The sequence below is a fragment of the Oncorhynchus clarkii genome, chromosome 3 (genome assembly GCF_045791955.1).
Source record: "Oncorhynchus clarkii lewisi isolate Uvic-CL-2024 chromosome 3, UVic_Ocla_1.0, whole genome shotgun sequence".
Taxonomy (NCBI): Eukaryota; Metazoa; Chordata; class Actinopteri; order Salmoniformes; family Salmonidae; genus Oncorhynchus; species Oncorhynchus clarkii.
The window spans coordinates 29,863,234-29,885,197 of NC_092149.1; the positions used below are offsets into that span (position 1 = coordinate 29,863,234).

The 21,964-nt window shown below is 42.4% G+C and overlaps 1 protein-coding gene across 1 annotated transcript in view; it reads left to right on the forward strand.

Moving 5' to 3' along the window:
* Positions 1–21,964, forward strand: part of LOC139392769 (inactive phospholipase C-like protein 2) — a 56,658-nt gene that overhangs the window by 27,043 nt on the left and 7,651 nt on the right. The window contains exons 3-5 of the mRNA XM_071141017.1: positions 7,780–10,263; positions 14,269–14,472; positions 20,450–20,525. Of these exons, the coding sequence (XP_070997118.1) occupies positions 7,780–10,263; positions 14,269–14,472; positions 20,450–20,525 (2,764 nt within the window). The remainder of the gene's footprint in view (positions 1–7,779; positions 10,264–14,268; positions 14,473–20,449; positions 20,526–21,964) is intronic.

Sequence of the window (21,964 nt, forward strand, 5' to 3'; positions counted from 1 at the left end):
GTTATTCTTAATTACGACAGCACCTCAGATCAGCAAGACTCCTGGGATTTTCTGGATACAGCATCATCGTAGAATAACAAAACACTGAGATTTTGTGTTGCTTCAGAAATTGGACATTTTAATATCCAGTTAAAATGTATTAATGAAATGGATTGTAGACCAGTATGCTGGTAATGAAGCAAAAAAGTAAGAATCTGCTGAGCAAGTAGGCTAAATTGAAACATTGGAGATTGTATGGTTGTCGTTATCATCCCTAAAAAGTATATTCTTGAGGATTCTTTTTCCTTTTAGAATCAAGAAATGTTTCCCTTTCAGGATAATTTTGAGTCTTAATGAAATCATGTGTAAGTAACTAAAAAACACCCTGCTGACTTTGGCCATTACATAAGACACAGAATTGTATTTTCAGGAAATAACCGGGGGGGGGGGGGGGGGGGGTTCTGTGGTATCGTGTTCTTGCTTGGGGAGCTGAAGCCAGTCCTCACTGAGCACAAGAGGAAATCCTGATTAGCAGCCACACCTAAAGGCCAACACGAATGAAAACTCCTTCCAAAGACAAAGTCAAGATTCTTGTCCAGATCACACGGATTATCTTCATGTATTTTGGCTTTTTCCAAGCCTCAGGAAAGCTCCTTCAGTAGCAGTTCTGTCAGGAGTGATGTACTTATTTTGAATTCTTTACTTTTCGATTAGATCCTTCCTCACAGCACAGAGATGCATGTGAAACTCTGGTTAGGCTCTGCAGGGGGTAAAAATGAAGTGGTGGGGCCCTGAGATTGATTAGTACCCATTAAAGTACAGCCTGCCTTCTTTTCAATTACACCACAGAGCAAGGGTGAGAAAGTGTTCGATCAACACGGCCTGTCACCAGATGTGACGTGTTGATATACAAGAGATGAATTTGTCTCTAGAAGGCCATGTATTCCTTGAAGTCAGTTTTTATGGCTTCATGCTGCCAAACCCTGAAGAATGTCATGGTTGAGACTTTCACCTGCATTTGTAGACTAGGTTAAATCTAACTCATAAATTCCACATAGACTTTGCCAGCTGATAAGCTTGACTTTTAAGGTTTTGCAGATGTAAAGGCCCTGAGGTATCAAAGCTATAATGTTTCTAACCATTTATGACAACCAGGCTAGCCGTGATGTATGAGTATGATCCTAGTTGCCAAGAGCAAAAACGACCACTTTTCCTTTCCTTCTCAAAAGATGTCTTGGGGCTCCAAAGTGGCGCGGCAGTCTAAGACACTGCATCTCAGTGCTAGAGGCCTCATTACAGACCCTGGTTCGATTCCAGGCTGTATCACAACCGGCCAGAATTGGGAGTCCCATAGGGCAGCGGACAATTGGCCCAGCGTCGTCAGGGTTTGGCCGGGGTAGATCATTGTAAATAAGAATTTGTTCTTAACTGACTTTCCTAGTTAAATAAAGGCCTTTCCTGGAAATGCCAAAATAATGGAATTCACGAGTAACATTTTAGAGTTTGTTCATGTAGAGACAATGTTTCTCCTAGCTAGGGCTGGGAATTGCCAGGGACCTCATGATTTAGATATTATCACAATACTTACGTGCCGATGTGTTGCGATTCTATGTATCACAATTTTATGTGTTGCGATTCGATACTGTGATTTTATTGTGATTTGATGTTTCAAACACATTGTTCACTACATGTCTGCTGCAGAGGGACAGTAGAAAGCTATGAGAGGTAAAAGTACACAAAACATGTTGGCTCACCATTTAAAACAATGAAAAAGATGTGGAACTAGTTATAGGATGATATGCCAGAGTTTTGGGGCAGGTACACCTGACTAGCGATCGCTGACATTACAAATCGGTACTTGGAGTCAATATAAAATCGCAAAATATCGCAATAATCTACTGTATTAATGTTTTTTCCTTAACCACAGCATACGCTTGTGGATGAGTTTGTTTAAATCTAATGGCCAATATTTTTATATTGCGCTCCTCAATCTAGAATTTGGTGTTTGAAACCAATAGTGATGCAACAGTCCTCCTTTTTTTTAACGCACAGAGCCAAGCCACATTTATAATGACTGGACAATTTATTATTCTTTTTTTAAACTTTCAACTCATTTCTCTGTGACTGGCTTTGTTAAAACAGCTATGATGAGTTGTTATGCAATGTATAACGTGTAAAGATGTGCTAATGTATATAACGTGTAAAGATGTGCCAATGTGTAGCTTGTAAAGATGTGCCAATGTGTAGCTTGTAAAGATGTGCCAATGTGTAGCTTGTAAAGATGTGCCAATGTGTAGCTTGTAAAGATGTGCCAAGGTGTAGCTTGTAAAGATGTGCCAAGGTGTAGCTTGTAAAGATGTGCCAAGGTGTAGCTTGTAAAGATGTGCCAATGTGTAGCTTTTAAAGATGTGCCAATGTGTAGCTTGTAAAGATGTGCCAAGGTGTAGCTTGTAAAGATGTGCCAAGGTGTAGCTTGTAAAGATGTGCCAAGGTGTAGCTTGTAAAGATGTGCCAAGGTGTAGCTTGTAAACACAGATGTGCTGATTTCCTTTATCTACAAGACCAGACGAGTGGGGGTTACAGTGAAGTTTAGACCTCTGCCAGTAATGGTGTTAAACAAAATAGCTCACCAGCAGTTCTTCATCACAATCGCCACTTAATCATATGAAATACTGAAGCTTTCTCAAAGGTAGAAGATACATAGGCTACAATCTGTGGGCCATACCGCCCAAACATGCTTACAATGGTTTACGTTTTGGAATCCGGTCATACAATTGAGATGTAGGCCTATAGAGTGTATTGGAGGATCATTTCATTTCTCTCTGACGTAGTCCTATATTTCTGAACATGTCTCCCAGCACTGTTTTGAACATGAAATCCTCTGAGTTGCACCTTTTTAACCCTCTGTGTACACCTGCAGACTATAGAATGAAAGAAAAGCTCTAGCCCTGCCTACAGTGAGGCTTGTCTGTCTTTTTAAAAGTGCATTCATGGCATAATGTGGCCTTCCCTTTTGTCTCATTTCAACCTCAAGTATGAGAATGAGGGGCAGGAAGTAGCCAACTAGAATCGATAAAATGTCAGGATGCTGTTGCTATTTTTTTTTTGCTATTTTCTTTGACTATCCTACCGATCCTCGACTTCGGCGATGTCATCTACAAAATTGCTTCCAACACTCTACTCAGCAAACTGGATGCAGTTTATCACAGTGCCATCCGTTTTGTCACTAAAGCACCTTATACCACCCACCACTGCGACTTGTATGCTCTAATCGGCTGGCCCTCGCTACATATTCGTCGCCAGACCCACTGGCTCCAGCTCATCTACAAGTCCATGCTAGGTAAAGCTCCGCCTTATCTCAGTTCACTGGTTACGATGGCAACACCCATCCGTAGCACGCGCTCCAGCAGGTGTATCTCACTGATCATCCCTAAAGCCAACACCTCATTTGGCCGCCTTTCGTTCCAGTTCTCTGCTGCCTGTGATTGGAACGAATTGCAAAAATCACTGAAGTTGGAGACTTTTATCTCCCTCACCAACTTCAAACATCTGCTATCTGAGCAGCTAACCGATCGCTGCAGCTGTACATAGTCTATTGGTAAATAGCCCACCCATTTTCACCTACCTCATCCCCATACTGTTTTTATTTATTTATTTTTCTGCTCTTTTGCACACCAATATCTCTACCTTTACATAACCATCTGATCATTTATCACTCCAGTGTTAATCTGCATAATTGTAATTATTTGCCTACCTTCTCATGCCTTTTGCACACAATGTATATATAGACTCCCCTTTTTTCTACTGTGTTATTGACTTGTTAATTGTTTACTCCATGTGTAACTCTGTGTTGTCTGTTCACACTGCTATGCCTTATCTTGGCCAGGTCGCAGTTGCAAATGAGAACTTGTTCTCAACTAGCCTACCTGGTTAAATAAAGGTGAAATAAATAAAAAAATAAAAAAAATTATTTCACCAGGATGAGGAACCACAGCATCAGACGGGTCAACACTTTCATATACCGTACTAAAGAAAATATGTGACCTTGCCTACTATTGTTTGTAGGCTATGAAGTCTGTAGTGTACTCACAGCCTGTGATTCTTATTTAGCTAAATCTTATAGCATAATAGAATTGGTCTCCAAACCTCAAGTGTTACAACAAAATCAACTGAAACTCTAGGCTATGCAACTGTTTTGACAAAAATGTTAATATAATTTCTTTCATCAGCAAAGCATGTTAGAATTTCTACTCATTTCTACTCAAACTAGCTTGAAATCTAAATGCAACATCAACAATTTTAAAAGATTTTGTTGAGTTACACTTCATATAAGGAAATCAGTCATTTGAAATGTATTCATTAGGCCCTAATCTATGGATTTCACATGACTGGGAAGATAGATATGCGTCTGTTGGTCACAGACACCTTAAAAAAAGACTAGGGTGTGGATCAGAAAACCAGTCAGTATCTGGTGTGACCACCATTTGCCTCACAACGTGGCAAATCTCCTTTGCATAGAGTTGATCAGACTTGATTGTGCAATGTTGTCCCACTCTTCAATGGCTGTGCAAAGTTGTTGGAAATTGGCAGAAACTGGAACACGCTGTCGCACACGTCTATCCAGAGCATCCCACACATGCTCAATGGGTGACGTGTGATGAGTATGCAGGCCACGGAAGAACTTGGACATTTCAGCTTCAAGGAATTGTGTACAGATCCTTGTGACATAGGGCTGTGCATTACAACGCTGAAACATGAGGTTATGGTGGCGGACGAATGGCACAACAATGGGCCTCAGGATCTCTTCACGGTATTTCTGTGCATTCAAATTACCATTGATAAAATCCGTAGCTTATGCCTGCCCATACCACAACCCAACGGCCAGCATGGGGCACTCTGTTCATGAAGTTGACATCAGCAAACTGCTCGCCACACAACGTCATACACTTGGTCTGCAGTTGTAAGGCCGGTTGGACGTACTGCCAAATTCTCTAAAACGACATTGGAGGCAATTTATGGTAGAGAAATTAACATTACATTCTCTGGCAACAGCTCTGGTGGACATTCCTGCAGTCAGCATGCCAATTGCACACTCCCTCAACTTGAGACGTCTGTGGCATTGTGTGACAAAACTGCACCTGTGTAATGATCATGCTGTTTAATCAGCTTCTTGATATGCCACACCTGGCAGGTGGATGGATTATCTTGGCAAAGGAGAAATGCTCACAGGGATATAAACAAATTTGTGCACAAAATCTGAGAGAAATAAGCTTGTGTGTATGGGAAATTTCTGTGATCTTTTATTTTAGCTCATGAAACATGGGACCAACACTTTACATGTTGTGTTTTATATTTTTTTATTTCCAAATATATTTGGTGGTGCTCATAGTCAATCATAAACTTCAATATTCAGCAGTTAATGTCTGTCATTCAATTCTTTCTACGACAAGGGTAGTCAGATTTTTCTTGATCCAAAGGTAATACATTTTCAATGGCCTTTGCCCTGGGGGAGAAGCACATAGACGTTCATGAGAGCCATTACTCTTTTGTAAGTGCACACAAGCGTTGGCAAGATCACATGGCAGGCCTTGGGACATTGAACGTCGCAGGCCATTCGATCAGGGATGGTAGTGCGCTGGTTGCAGGATGATGGGCGCTGAAGCCTTCCCCACATCTAAAGCTCCATATGCATGCTGTTTATTTCAGTATAAACAACTTACATGAGAACCAGCCGCACGCTTGTCTATGTATTTTGAATGCCCAATTTAAACTTCCAATTGGCCTTAAAAAAAGGCATCCAAAAAACAAAGAAACAAAGAAAACAAATTGGAACCTCTTAGTAATGTCATTAATCTTTTCATCAGCAAATGGAAATGGAATCTATTCATTCATAAGTCAGGCACTTTCAGCATGCATTGAAGACCATCTGATGCTAGTCAATTGATGCAGAATTCATGTTTTATTTAGTTCAGCTTGAATCTGGATGAATGTGGAAAGGTTAAAAATAAAGGTGCTGGAACACAACAATGACAGACTACTTGGGAAATGTCACGCACGTGGCCAATACACTACTAGATCTGTGTGGGCTGTATCCTTTTTAGGGGGGGACTCATTGTGGTTCACCCAGAATGCACTGTGACGGGCACCTTAAGTCGAGCAACACAATTGTTCAAGGAGATTCTTCAAGGTAACGGTCCTCAGTTCTCAAGAAAAATAGAAGGGGTTGGGGGGAGTTAGGAAAGACGTATACACAAGATATGTCAACAAACAGTGTTCTTCGCATCATGTGACGCACCATATATGGTATGCTGCTATCAACTTTGCTTTGACCTCTTTGTTAGCATCTCATCAAATCAGTTTATTGTATGCGTACACAATTTAGCAGATGTTATAGTGGGTTCAGTGAAATGTTACTAGCGCCTAACAATGCAGTAAAATGTCAAATAATCCCCAAAAAAACAAACACGAGATATCAACACATTTTGGAACAAACCTGAATAGCACTGTAACAGTAATCCAAATGCAATTTATATGTATGTACGTACACTTGATTAATTTTAACAAGATACACTAAGTGATATGGACAGCAGTAGATACTGTATATTAGAGTGAGAAATTCAGAATTATGATGCATGAATTAACCCACTGAAACATGCCCCTTTTAACAATTGTTTATGTTCCCTCTCAGCTGAGTTAGAGCTTTGCTAAAGTTATTTTAAGCTCTCTACAGCCTATAGTTTCAGTATGAAGCACTTATCCAAGTTTAAATATTTATAGACACTAGGATAGCTTGGCAACATTCCTTAGAGGATGTAATTCATCTTAACCTGGTGTGCTGCCTGTGCCCCATTAAAAAGACAGCTAGCCGACCGGTAGCCTTCAGGTGTCATGTGTAGCTTGTTGTTTATGTTGGCCAATCGAAGTGGCAAAGAGGCTCAACATGTAGCAAATGGAGTGAGAGTTCACTAATTCAATGCAAGATGGAATACAATTATGGAATTAACAGTTTGCAAAATGAGAAGGAGTAGGCTACAACGAGCAACCAACAGGTAGGATATTGTTGGAATGGGGTTGGGGCGAAAGCCCAGCATTTAGCCTAGCTAACTATAGCTTCTCTAGGCTACTCCAGTCAAGACCGGTACTGTTGTATGGGATGATAAATAACATTGGAAATGCTGCACCTACGATAACATCTGCAAATCTGTGCACACAACCAATGAAAGGTTGTTTGAGCCTCTCCCTCATGCAGCAGCAGTGCTCAGGTTAAAAACGTACACGTTTAGAATATCCAAATAAATGACAAAAATTCACGATACTATTCATATAGTGAAATTATTTCAAATCCCCATCCCTACTGCCTAAGCCCAACTGATTATATCCCATATACTGGCCGCTTCCTCTTTGATTGGAGTGTGATACTGGCCCAACGCTCTAACCACTAGGCTACCAGCTGCCCCAAAAGAATTGCAGTTAGAAGTCAAACACTGACATTAGGCAGCTCCAATCATCAAGGAATGCTAAGGAGTTAAACAGATTTCATTAGCAAATAGCAGTGAAGTATTCAGCCCATTTCAATAGGCAGACACATGCGCAAATGCTTAGTCATACAGAGTCAGGAATACTCCCACTTTTTGAGTTGGCCTATAGTATATCGCATAAATTAAATATTTTGCTTCCAGCTCAGAGAAGTGATTTAAAGAGTATCCTGCTCCTCTTTTTACCTCTAAATCTAAAGTGATTTACTTATTTTCGACTTGTTTACAGAACAGGTATTCAGGTTTTTCCTTTTCTCTTCCTCAGGATGGCTCGAGGCTGCGCAAAGAGAGGAAGAAGACGGTTTCGTTCAGCAGCATGCCCACTGAGAAGAAGATCAGCAGCGCGAGCGACTGCATCAACGCCATGGTGGACGGCTCGGAACTGAAGAAGGTCCGCTCCAACTCCCGCGTTTACCACCGCTACTTCCTCCTGGACGCCGACATGCAGTCTCTAAGGTGGGAACCCTCCAAAAAAGAGTCAGAGAAAGCCAAAATTGATGTCAAGTCCATCAAAGAGGTGCGGACAGGGAAAAACACAGAAACGTTTAGGACCAATGGAATATATGATCAGATATCAGAGGACTGTGCCTTCTCGATCATCTATGGGGAGAACTATGAGTCTTTGGACTTGGTTGCAAACTCTGCCGATATGGCCAACATATGGGTGACCGGGCTTAGATACCTGATATCCTATGGGAAACACACACTGAATATGATTGAGAGCAACCAGAACAACATGCGCTCCTCCTGGCTCGGGGACCTCTTTGAGGAGGCTGATGCCAACAACAGCAAGCAGATCAGTCTATGTGCTGCCGTGCAGCTAATTAAAAACCTAAACCCTGGACTCAAAAACGTTAAGATTGAACTCAAGTTTAAGGAGTTTCACAAATCTAAAGATAAGGTGGGATGTGGTGTGACTAAGGAGGAGTTCATTGAAGTCTTTCATGACCTTTGCACAAGACCAGAAATGTATTTCCTTCTTGTCCAGTTCTCTAGCAACAAGGAATTTCTAGATACCAAGGACTTAACTATGTTTCTGGAGGCTGAGCAGGGTATGGCACAAGTAAGTGAAGACACCAGTCTGGAGGTCATTCAGAGTTATGAACCTTCCAAAGAGGGGCAGCTCAAGGGCTGGCTCTCCCTTGATGGGTTTACCAATTATCTCATGTCGCCAGAGTGCCACATCTTTGACCCGGAACAAAAAACAGTGTGTCAGGACATGAACCAGCCCTTGTCCCACTATTACATCAACGCTTCCCACAACACATACCTGATCGAGGATCAGTTTAGAGGCCCCTCTGACATTACAGGGTACATCCGTGCCCTCAAGATGGGCTGTCGAAGTGTAGAACTAGATGTCTGGGATGGACCAGATAATGAGCCTGTCATTTACACTGGCCACACAATGACCTCGCAGATAGTCTTCTGCAGTGTCTGTGACGTCATCAACAAATATGCCTTTGTTGCATCTGACTTTCCCCTGATATTGTGTCTGGAGAACCACTGCTCCTTAAAGCAGCAGAGAGTCATGTTTCAGCAATTGAAAAAGATTCTTGGTGACAAGATTTACATGGTTCCACCTTCACCTGAAGACAGCTACCTGCCCTCACCCTTTGACCTCAAGTGTAAGATCCTGCTGAAGGGGAAGAAGCTGGGCACAACCTGCATTAGCTCGGAGGGTGAAGTGACTGATGAGGATGAGGGGGCTGAGATGTCACAAAGAATGAACATTGAAGCCGACGAACAGCAGAGCATCCCACTGAAAAAGTTCCAGCTGTCCAAGGACCTCTCTGACCTGGTAACGTTGTGTAAATCGATTGCGTTCAAAGACTTCCCAACAGCTTTCCAAAGCCAGAAGCACTGGGAACTTTGCTCGTTCAATGAGGTCTTTGCCAGTCGCTGTGCCAATGACTTCCCAGGCGACTTTGTTAACTACAACAAGAAGTTATTGGCGAGAGTCTACCCGAGCCCAATGCGGATTGACTCTAGTAACATGAACCCTCAGGACTTCTGGAAGTGTGGTTGCCAGATCGTGGCAATGAACTACCAGACCCCCGGCCTGATGATGGACCTAAACATTGGCTGGTTCCGTCAGAATGGGAACTGTGGGTATGTGCTGCGACCAGCCATAATGAGGGAGCAGGTGTCATATTTCAGTGCCAACACTAAAGACTCAGTACCTGGTGTGTCTCCTCAGCTCTTGCACATAAAGATCATAAGTGGACAAAACTTCCCCAAACCCAAAGGCTCAGGCTCCAAAGGAGATGTTGTTGACCCTTATGTCTATGTGGAGATACATGGCATCCCTGCTGATTGTGCAGAGCAAAGGACTAAAACTGTCAATCAGAATGGGGAGAACCCACTGTTTGATGAAAGCTTTGAGTTTCAGATAAACCTACCTGAGTTGGCCATGGTGCGCTTCGTGGTGCTTGATGATGACTACATTGGCGACGAGTTCATCGGCCAGTACACAATCCCCTTCGAGTGTCTCCAGCCGGGATTCCGGCACATACCGTTACAATCGCTAACGGGGGAAGTCCTTCCCCACGCCTGGCTATTCGTCCATGTGGCCATCACCAACCGAAGGGGCGGGGGCAAGCCTCACAAGAGGGGACTCTCTGTGCGTAAGGGCAAGAGAAGTCGGGAGTACGCCACCATGAGAGTGCTGGTCATCAAGGCTGTGGATGACATCTTCAAAACAGCCATACTGCCACTGAGGGAAGCCACCGACCTCAGGGAAAACATGCAGGTAAGGGAGTAAACATTATTTGTAATAAGGGTTACATGGAGAAAATTGGACCTCTCTGAAATGAAAAATAAATTTGACCTAATCCCTCACTGAACGTAATAAAAAAAAAAAAAAAATGTATATACCCAAAATAGTAATTAAAAAAAAGTGGATAGCAGAGAACATGTCTACTGTTTACCCTCACGTCTTGGACAGACCAGACATCGCATGGCAACGCAGGAATTCTTTATAGCGCACAGGGCTGAGGGACAGAAAGTTGTGGGCTCACAGACCACCATGGACAACAGTAGAAGTTAAAAGATCTCCTTTATAGTAAAAGCATTGCATGAATCTATTATTGTATTTGCAGGTCTGAGAAAAAAATATAATTTTTATAAAAATGTCAGGCAATTCTACATAATCTTTTATAATACCACACAATGACCAAAATTACAGGCTAAGAATGGACTGAGCGATAGCTTATGTGTTCATCTTATCATATTTCTCCAATGCCAAATCAGTGTACTTGGTTTGCAACGAAGCTGTCCCTGTTTGCAAATGATTAGGAATCTGATTATGGTTCTTTTAAAAGTTAGGCCTACCTTTCCACCCCAGACAGAGTAGGCCTACCTTTCCACCCCAGACAGAGTAGGCCTACCTTTCCACCCCAGACAGAGTAGGCCTACCTTTCCACCCCAGACAGAGTAGGCCTACCTTTCCACCCCAGACAGAGTAGGCCTACCTTTCCACCCCAGACAGAGTAGGCCTACCTTTTCACCCCAGACAGAGTAGGCCTACCGACACATACAAATGTAAGCTTTAACTGCTGGCTACTTTTCTTCTGTGGCTTAACCCAACAAGAGATGGTCAGAAGGTTTTAGCTAAAAGCTGTCTGGGTTTAAACATCTTCTATTGTACATAGTGAACAGTTTAATCAATTGATAGTGATAGATTTAGATTACTTCCCAATCAAAGTCTGTTTTGTCTCATCGGCTATAGAAGGTTGTAGCTCAGCCTCTTAATGTCAAAGAAAGGATTCATCTGTGTCATGTCTTTCCTGGATATTTTACAGCTTGTTTCTAGCATAAAACATTGCGGACCAAAGCACTGTTATCGATCACTTTATATAATCGGATCCCATTTAATTTTCTTCAAAATCTTAAGCTAACAAGGGGTAGGCCTGTGCTTTTTGCCATTTAAAAAAATAATAGATACCCTCTCAATTCCGAGTGTTGGTTTTAACTTAACAGCCCTTCACTGACACGGGGTAGGATATTTAAAGAATGCGTGATGGGTGGAGGAATTGACTGACAAATCTATGGCTATAGCAGCCTATAGCCTAATTTTGTCTGTCAGACAGGTAGGCCTAAGTAACCATTGTGTAAATTCTGATCCATCCCTAAGCATTGACTTGTAAAAAATCACCAATTTGTTCCTAGTTTCTATTGGCCAGGCTAGCCTACATTATGTCATATTTTTGGGGGGAATGTGCATGTTTTAATAAAGTCGTGGATGAGTCGTCTGAAACCAAGTTTATTTACTCATCCTCCTACATGGGAATGTTTTTGTTAGAATATGAACACTGACCCCTAGAGTCAAGCGGGGATCACAGCGAGATTTACTACAAAGACTGTGTAGCATCTAAAAATAAAGCTCCTTTTGGCAAGAGAAGACAAAGCCACCAAACTTGATTTAAGCAGATTTGATCTAATCCATGTGTATTGCACAACAGTCGAGACAGACTCGAGGAGACTTCGCAGCTCAGAGCCAGACTGGTGAAATCCCCACTGGAGCACTGAGGCCCGGCGTTGATATTCAGATATCCAGGTAGTGGCTTATGAGCATACCTCCTAATATATCAAATGGAAAACGTGTTATGTAATACTGCACTGTGGCGCTTATGGGCTTGTCAGTAATAATTCTAGAAGGAGATTACTGTATGCTGTCTAAAGGAAAGATTACCACAAATTATGTTGAAGTGGTGTGGAAACGAGACTAGTGCGTCACCTATTTTCAAAAGAGCAAAAAACACACATGGTGTTTTACTTCAAATTTTCACTCGGTAAACTGTTAGCAGCAATGATCAATCTTTTATTGGTTAAAAAAGGACATAACAGAAAGATATCGACCAAAAGATGAACAGTAGGCTATTGTTACCCACTACCCACATGACAATTTGCCTGTTCAGACTATCCACCTACATCTGCTTTTGTGCATTCCTGTGTGCTCACTAGGTTCCCACTGGGCCCCCCATGAGCTAGCCTACTTCAAACAGCTGGTCTTTTCTGGTCTGAAGCAATACTGAGAAATGTGTCAGAAGGAAGTTGCATAGTCGATTGTTCCCCCACTGTGTGGTTGGTCTTTTGTGGTGCATTATGCATTGTGTATTAGGGTTTATTTTGGTCACTCTGTTTACATTGCAGTCATTATGTGATAACAGGCCACTGGCCCTGAGACTAACACATCTTGGGCGTTCTCTCTGTGGCTGTTTGTCCTCCCGGTTGTTTACACACTGTTTAAATTGGGCCTTTCACAGGAAGGTTAGGATTTATGTGCGTGCGTGTGTGTGTTATCGAATGACTAACAAAAACCAACAAAGGTTCTTGGAGGTAAGAAGTACTCTTAACCACTTCCTATCACAGGGTGTTTCTCTGTACTTATACTTCTGCTTCTAGCCTGTTAATTAGTAACTACATAGGCCACATTAACTTAGGTAACTTAACAGAGCTCAGTTGTTGTTTTCTGCGTTAGATAATTGAAAACATTAGGGATCATCTAATCACTGATCTTCATTCATAATGAATCAAATGAACCAGCTGAATGAGATAATTACTCAAGTGAACTTTGTCACAGCAGTGAGCTTTATCTTAAATGACTAAAAACCAAACTGAAATGAAAACAAATGGGAACTCTGAACTGTAATAATTAACTTGTCATTCATGCCCTAGTACCCTTGAGGCTAATAATGTTTTGCAACTTTGTCTGCATTAGGGGTGTGAATGTTTTAACGTTAAAGAAATTGGGATCATTAACATTAATAAAAATCCCTAACCGGAAAAGTTTTTAATATTTTTAATGTAGATCCAGAAAGTAAACAGCATAGTTGGTCAATTTCCTCAACAACTAAGAGCTTTGAAGCACGAGGCACTTCACTACTGTTTCGCTGCCCTGGCTACCACGCTGTGAACAGTGTGAAGTGAACCCATGCATATGTGCAGATACTGTGTGAGAGTGACGTGTTGCATCTCTCTCATCTCAATATCCTAGCCTTTTCATTGATGATAGGCTGCGAGACATTGCAGGCCAAGAAATTGTGAGATATTGCATTGCGAGATAGAGCTTTTGATTGCCGATAAATAGCCTAGGCCAAGTGCACAGTTCTGACTCTGTCTGCCTGTTGGTCGACCTGCCTATACTGTGCCCCTCCCCTTTCTCTCCGTCCTTCGCTAGCTCGCTATGAAAGAAGTGTTTTCGGAAGTACGGCAACTCCCAAAATAGTACGGCAAATCCTCCATTCCCAAAATACTAAATCTTAGGAGTCGATTCCTAGCCGAATTTAATCTTGACACTCAGAAATGGGAGTTGACACGTTATTTTGAAGTCGACTCTCCACCACTACGTCATTGTTGTTAACAGTTGGGAAAATGGCTGAGAAAGGCAAGCGACAGCGGCAAAGTCCTGTAGGCAATACTTCGAGAAGGAAATGCAAACATTGCAAGGTGGAATTGAGGTACATTAATGCTTAACCATCTGAAAGGGACGCACCGTGAGACCCAAACCGTTGCAGCACATCTGCATCGTGAATTCACATGGAATTTTTTTAATGTTTCTTATCGTTTTAACAAAATGGTTTAATTTGTCACATCCCTAGTCTGCAGTACAATATTCTGCATCTTGTCCATTTATGAAAGCTTGAGTTGTTTTTTTATCTTCCACTTTGTCCAGTGTTCTTTGTCTTCAATACAACAACAGTCTTTAGTTCATCATCAAATGGACACCAACCCAAGCTTTCATGTTCCTTTGCAGAATGCCATAGTGCCCTTCAAGGAACTGTGTGGCCTCTCGGCAGTGGCCAACCTGAAGCAGTGCATCCTGGCCCTGTCCTCCCGGCTGACGGGGGCTGACAACAACCCCCTCCTGGTGTTCAACCTCAAGGACCAGTACCCCACCATGGAGCCCCAGGGCCTGCTACCAGATGTCCTGAAGAAGGTGGTCACTGCCTATGACATGGTGAGTACAGGAGGACTTTTGTTTGAACAGTATCATGTTTTTTCTATGATAATTTTTTTGTAATTTGTTTTTACATTTCCTTTGTTTTATAAAGTTAGTTGATAGAGGACATTCTTTTTTAGGACAAGGACTTGAAATCTGAGATTTTAGACCACTACTAATGTGCTGGTTGTAAAAACAACCTCAAAACACCTAGAAAATGAGCTTGACTCTAATCAAGTCAAGAGGAGGGTGTAGTGGGATTTGAATGGTAACATGGGGGTAAGAGGGTTAGGTAGTAGGGCAGGGGTGGGTTGTTTTAATCAATTAATTTAATCAATGTTGACAATGGACTGAAGTTATATAATTAAGCAATAAGGCATGAGGTTCTGTGGTATATTGGCCAATATACCACGGTTATGGACTGTTCTTATGCATGACACATCGCAGAGTGCCTGGACACAGCCCTGAGCCGTGGTATACTGGCCATATACCACAAACCCCCGAGGTGCCTTATTGTTATTATAAACTGGTTACCAACGTAATTAGAACAGCAAAAATAAGTGTTTTGTCATACCCATGGTAAACGGTCTTATATACCACGGCTGTCAGCCAATCAGCATTCAGGGCTGGAATCACCCAGTTTATAATGTGTCATTGAGGCTATTTCAATACAGACCTATTACGCCTTACACCTCACCGTAATCAATGTACAGTGGGGCAAAAAAAGTATTTAGTCAGCCACCAATTGTGCAAGTTCTCCCACTTAAAAAGATGAGAGAGGCCTGTAATTTTCATCATAGGTACACTTCAACTATGACAGACAAAATGAGACAAAAAAATCCAGAAAATCACATTGACCAGTACCAGGCTGCGAAGACTGAATCTGCAATAGGTAAGCAGCTTGGTTTGAAGAAATCAACTGTGGGAGCAATTATTAGGAAATGGAAGACATAAAAGACCAATGATAATCTCCCTCGATCTGGGGCTCCACGCAAGATCTTACACTGTGGGGTCAAAATGATCACAAGAACGGTGAGCAAAAATCCCAGAACCACACGGGGGGACCTAGTGAATGACCTGCAGAGAACTGGGACCAAAGTAACAAAGCCTACCATCAGTAACACACTACGCCGCCAGGGCGTAGTGGCTGACTAAATACTTTTTTGCCCCACTGTACCTTAATAATACGAGTGTTATAGAATTCCCTTCGTCCCCCATTTTGAATATTTCATTACTTATCTACTCTATTTGCTACAATACAGTGGGCAAGATAAAAACAACATGAAAGCTCTGCTAGATTATCCAACGTGGCCATGGAAAAACACTTTAGGAGCATCTGATATTTCATCCTCAAATCTGTAGCCTATTTTCTCTGAATATGTATTGAATACGCTTTAAACTATTCATACCTTGATATTTCTATTTGACACCAGCTGTTTTCTGTGTCAGACATGTTTGCAGTGTGCTGTGCACAAAGCAGAAATCCTGGAGAAGTATTGGTGAAGCTTATTATCCAATGCAGAAACACAGGTCAAAGGGTACAGACTGCATTAGTACACCATTAGCATTGCATGTCATTTACCTAATGTATTCATAATGTCTCATTCTCTTGACTTTAGAACCCCCACACAGAGCATGACGGTAATGTGCTAACTAACCTGCAAACAGATGAGTCGTGTAATTTCACTCAAAAGTGTCTCACTCACTGAGAGTCATGGGCAGCCGTCAGTGAAGTTTGGATCATGAGTTAAGTGTTAGACATTGACTCTTGCGTGTCCTCAGCAATTTTGATGAAAATATGAAGTGAAAAAGATCAAGTCGTGTACATTTTATGTAGAAGGACTGAGAAAATGAATAAATATAATTATGCTGACATGCCCCCTGCCTGTGCTTCTCACAGAAACCACTTCATGTTACATTTTATTCCCCCAACATTTTCCCTGGTTGCCACTATTCTTGCTCAACCAAATACAGTTGAAGTCGGAAGTTTACATACACCTTAGCCAAATACATTTAAACTCAGTTTTTCACCATTTTTGACATTTAATCCTAGTAAAAATTCCCTGTCTTATGTCAGTTAGGATCACCACTTTATTTTAAGAATGTTAAATGTCAGAATAATAGTAGAGAATGATTGATTTATTTCAGCTTTTATTTCTTTCATCACATTCCCAGTGGGTCAGAAGTTTACATACACTCAATTAGTATTTGGTAGCATTGCCTATAAATTGTTTAACTTGGGTCAAACGTTTCGGGTAGCCTTCCACAAGCTTCCCACAATAAGTTGGGTGAATTTTGGCCCATTTCTCCTGACAGAGCTGGTGTAACTGAGTCAGGTTTGTAGGCCTCCTTGCTCGCACACGCTTTTTCAGTTCAGCCCACAAATGTTCTATAGGATTGAGGTCAGGGCTTTGTGATGGCCACTCCAATACATTGGCTTTGTTGTCCTTAAGCCATTTTGCCACAACTTTGGAAGTATGCTTGTGGTCATTGTCCATTTGGAAGACCCATTTGCAACCAAGCTTTAACTTCCTGACTGATGTCTTGAGATGTTGCTTCAATAAATCCCCATAATTGTCCAGCCTCATGCCGCCATCTATTTTGTGAAGTGCACCAGTCCCTCCTGCAACAAAGAGCCACCACAACATGATGCTGCCACCCCCGTGCTTCACGGTTGGGATGGTGTTCTTTGGCTCGCAAGTCTCCCCCTTTTTCCTCCAAACATAACTATGGTCATTATGGTCAAACAGTTCTATTTTTGTTTCATCAGACCAGAGGACATTCTCCAAAAAGTACAATCTTTGTCCCCATGTGCAGTTGCAAACCGTAGTCTGGCTTTTTTTATGGCGGTTTTGGAGCAGTGGCTTCTTCCTTACTGAGCGGCCTTTCAGGTTATGTCGGCATAGGACTCGTTTTTTACTGTGGATATAGATACTTTTGTACCTGTTTCCTCCAGCATCTTCACAAGGTCCTTTGCTGTTCTTCTGGGATTGATTTGCGCTTTTCGCACCACAGAACACATCTCCTTCCTGAGCGGTATGACGGCTGCATGGTCCCATGGTGTTTATACTTGCGTTCTATTGTTTGTACAGATGAACGTGGTACCTTCAGGCGTTTGGAAATTGCTCCCAAGGATGTACCAGACTTGTGGAGGTCTACAATTTTTTTTCTGAGGTCTTGGCTGATTTATTTAGATTTTCCCATGATCAAGCAAAGAGGCACTGAGTTTTAAGGTAGGCCTTGAAATACATCCGCAGGTACACCTCCAATTGACTCAAATGATATCAATTAGCCTACCAGAAGCTTCTAAAGCCATGACATAATTTTCTGGAATTTTCCAAGCTGTTTAAAGGCACAGTCAACTTAGTGTATGTAAACTTCTGACCCACTGGAATTGTGATTCAGTGAATTATAAGTGAAATAATCTGTCTGTACACAATTGTTGGAAAAATGACTTGTCATGCACAAAGTAGATGTCCTAACCGACTTGCCAAAACTATAGTTTGTTAACAAGAAATTTGTGGAGTGGTTTAAAAATGAGTTTTAATGACTCCAACATAAGTGTATGTAAACTTCTGACTTCAACTGTATGTAATCTGTCTCATCACAATTGAAGTCACTCCAAGTTACCCTACAATTGACCCGTGTTACGTTTTGGTCCACTCTCCCTGTGCACTTGAGGTGAATTGCTGAGCGGTATCGTGCTCAACCATGACGCTGCTAAAAACTCTGCCTTTAAAATGGTGCATTTCAGAATATTTAGGAGTTGAGAAATAAATAAGTATGAATGGAAAGCCGGGATCCACCTCTTTTTATCAAATGCCATTTTCCCCCGCGATTGAATTAAGAATTGTTGTGCATTGACTGCTTGTCAGATTGCAGGTTTCCCTCCCTATGGCAGTCATAACTTGAATGCGCTTTGAGAGGAACATTTCTCTCATAGGACACACAACTTCAAGCCGACTAGGTAAATAGATATACACTATTTTACTATGGGGTTGTCTGTCTGGTTTTTCTAATCATTACTTGTTTTGTTTGCAGAGGAAAAGAACATGTGGACTCTTCCAGTATCATCACAGTGTTCCTCTGCAGAAATTACCTTAATTGAATGTACTGTTCTTCATGTTGTAAATGTATTGTGTCGATTTTTCTAGAAAAAATGTAGGGAAGTACCAATGTGTCACAAAGTACTAGTTTGTTAATGATAACTATTGCCATTTTGAAGCCTTGTAAAACACTCCCAGTAGCACCACTAAATACACATCACCATAGCTAGTCTTTAGCAAAGCCAGCTTTGAGTTCAGCCACTTACCTCTCAATCCACTATAAATACCTCCCCATGTTGCTGTGTCTGTCACCCAAGGCTATAATTTCTTCACCCATTAGTAAAGTAATCAGTGTGCCTGACAGCCTCCAGCCCTGTTACTGCAGCTGTGGACTGTCACAAACAGCCCCCCCCCTCCTCCCTCACACACCCCGCACGCCTCCCTCAGCTTCGTCACGACGTGTTACACTCATCACAGACTGTAGGAATGCTCTGGGTTGCCCTCATAAAACTAGGTTTGATGCCCACCTCAATAAATATATAGGCCATATTGTTAATTGTCAGGGCTTTCAAATAATTTTGTAAATCACTCAATTTTCAAATTGATGTATCACCAAAAGAACATGTTCAAAAAAAAAGTTCTCCCTAATATCCCCATTTGGGTGTAGAGGGCTGGAGTCACTGTTTGAAACCATCTCCATTTTCACTGCCTGAAGTGGAACACCTAGCCCAGCAGTCCACCATGGACAAGCTGTCACAGACACACAGTCACAGTGCTGCCGATCCCCTTAGCGCCTGTCACATCGCTCTCAATGCTCCTAAATAGGTACTCTCTTCCTTCTCACTGGCTGGAAATCTGGCACAGCAACGGGGATTGATCTCGGGGGCATGTTGTTGGGTCACCGGCCGACCGTCAGAGATTGACTTGGCAACTGGAGCTCTGCTGAAACAGCTGCCCACGCTCTCCACCCCAAGCTCCCGCCCGGTCTGCCTTGGCAATGGAACAAGACTGTCTGCCTTTTATTATGTGACCTTGCAGTGCTCTTAAGTCACTGAGGGAATGTAGAAGTCAATTACGCCAGAGCAGTGAACATAAAGCCCAACACCCGTACCACTAATTGAAACGGAAGGCTGCTGTAACTGTGTCATCTCGCCCCAGAATCGCATTAAGAAACCTATTCTAATTTTAGATGATCCATCATTTCCTTCCGATGATCGTATTAATTGCACTCCGAGAGACGGTAATAAGGGGGAAAGATCCAGATGGTCATATCCGTGTGTACGGCTTCTGGGTCACGCAGTGGGTATTTACCAGGATCCATGACAGTAAACACACGCATCATTAACCTCCCGAAATACAACCGATGTACCAGGGATGTATTTTGGGGTGTTTTATTTTTTGGTCAGGCATTAGAAGTGCAAATAGGCCTCTGTGGTCAGAGCCACCATGACAATTTTAACACAGTCATGGAGGTCAGAAGTGTGTGCACTCAATTAAGGCAGGGAGCTAAATTTAGCGGTCTGCTACCCAGCTGTAATGCCACAGACAAGGCTGTGTTACGCCTCTGAACAAGGCCTATCCTCTCTACAACAGATTGCTGTAATAAACAATAATAACCTACTCTTGAAATCACATGTTTTCAGACCAACTCTGAAACAGGACTGGAGCGTCATATTATAACATGCAATTGCTGTAATACCCTAGTTGTCTTGCAAATTTCAATAACATACACTCTCCTCCCTCTGTTTTTTACCGTGCCTCAGCACAACTCCCGCTGCTTGGCCCTTCTATCTCTGTAATAAGGGCCAAGGCTTCTTTCTCCCTTGCACTGGATACATACTCCGCAAACCCCCCAAAAAATGAAGATAGCTCACTACCGCAGGATGCCAGGCTACTGTAAAGGGAGTAAGAGGTTCAACTGGACTGTCTGCTTTCTCCTCTCCTGACAGATGATCCAGACCAGCAAGACTCTGCTGGAGAACTCAGAGGGAGCCTACGACCGAATACTGCTAACCCAGAAAGCAGGTAAGAGAGGGAAAGAGATGACTAAAGAGCGATGTTTAGCATGAAAAGTCCATTTCTCTGCAAAGATCCACTGTCCCTCAGATCTTCCCTACTTCCTTTCATATACAATCACCCCCCCCCCCCCCCCCCCCATCTGAAGTATGCCATAGAGAGCAGCAGCTAACAAAAAAGATGGACTGATTATGCCGGCCCTGTTACATAAGTTATTAACATTTGATTCATGCTCATTTCTGTGACCCGGCTGCTTTGAAACACTGCTTTGGTTCTGCCTGGTTTTTCATGATTCTCACGGCGTCGGGCCTCGCTGCTCCTCTAATTAGGAGGGTTGCAGCTGAGGTGGTAAACACCCAGGTTCTGAACAGAACAACATCAAAGACTGGCAGGCGGCTGCGGTCTCTTTATGCCTGGTTTCCACCAGGAACCGCACCACTACAAGACGTGCAGAATGAGATCAAGCCCATCTAATAACAATTGAAAGGGAATAATTTACCAGAATGGATAAAAAAAGAGTGTTGTTTTTTTGTCTGAGCAATTGATTGGAAAATAATTGATCTCATTGTTAGAATTCTGCGTTTGCACTTTGATATGAATATTGCAGCTTGTGTGCTCTTGCAATTTTATTATATCTGTGCGCTTAGCACTGTTTATCCCGCTCCTCTGGTGAGAGTCTCTGTGAGAATAGCCTTCTGGCCCTGCATAATGACTTGACTTGAACAGGGGCAGTGTTAATCCATTCTGCTCTGGGGCGTGGGGGATCGGAAGGATCTTGGAGCCTTGATAGGGTGATTGGCAGCTCATCAATGGAACACGCTGGCAGAGATCCCACCCTCCACTACTCGCTCCAAGGTGGGAGAGTCTTGGCTTGAGAAGCTTTCGGAATGTTCACCCTCTCTTCCTTCCCCCCCATTATGAGGGGAACTCGACAAGGTGGATTTTTCCGGAAAGAGCTCTAACGGTGCAAACTCTGCCAAACTAAATTGTGTGCTTTAAAAGCAGCATAAAATTGACCTTTAGATTTACTACAGTACAAATGAAATCATATTCAATGACAGGATCATTTAGACGTCTGTGTCTTTCATCTAATGCAGCGCATTTCAGCCACGTTTCCCATCTAAGCATTGTTTATGTTTCATTTCTCATGGAGTAGCTTGCTTGGAGCGCCGAGTGAGGAAAAACAGGCCATCGTTCCGGGGGCTGGGATTTATTGCTTTCCAGATGGATGACATATAAAATATTCATAGTCTGTTGTCTTGGCTCATCAAGGGGGTAGAGAAGTGTCTTCTTTAACTGAGGTGTGTGTCGCAAATCAATGAATGGCTTCTCGCCGTCATCTCCTCTTCTTAGTATTCATCACAACACCAATAGGACCTGCCTTCAAGCTGCTGCCCGAGACATTAGCCATTGGTAGTCTGAAAGTTAAGATGTGAACTGCCTGAAGG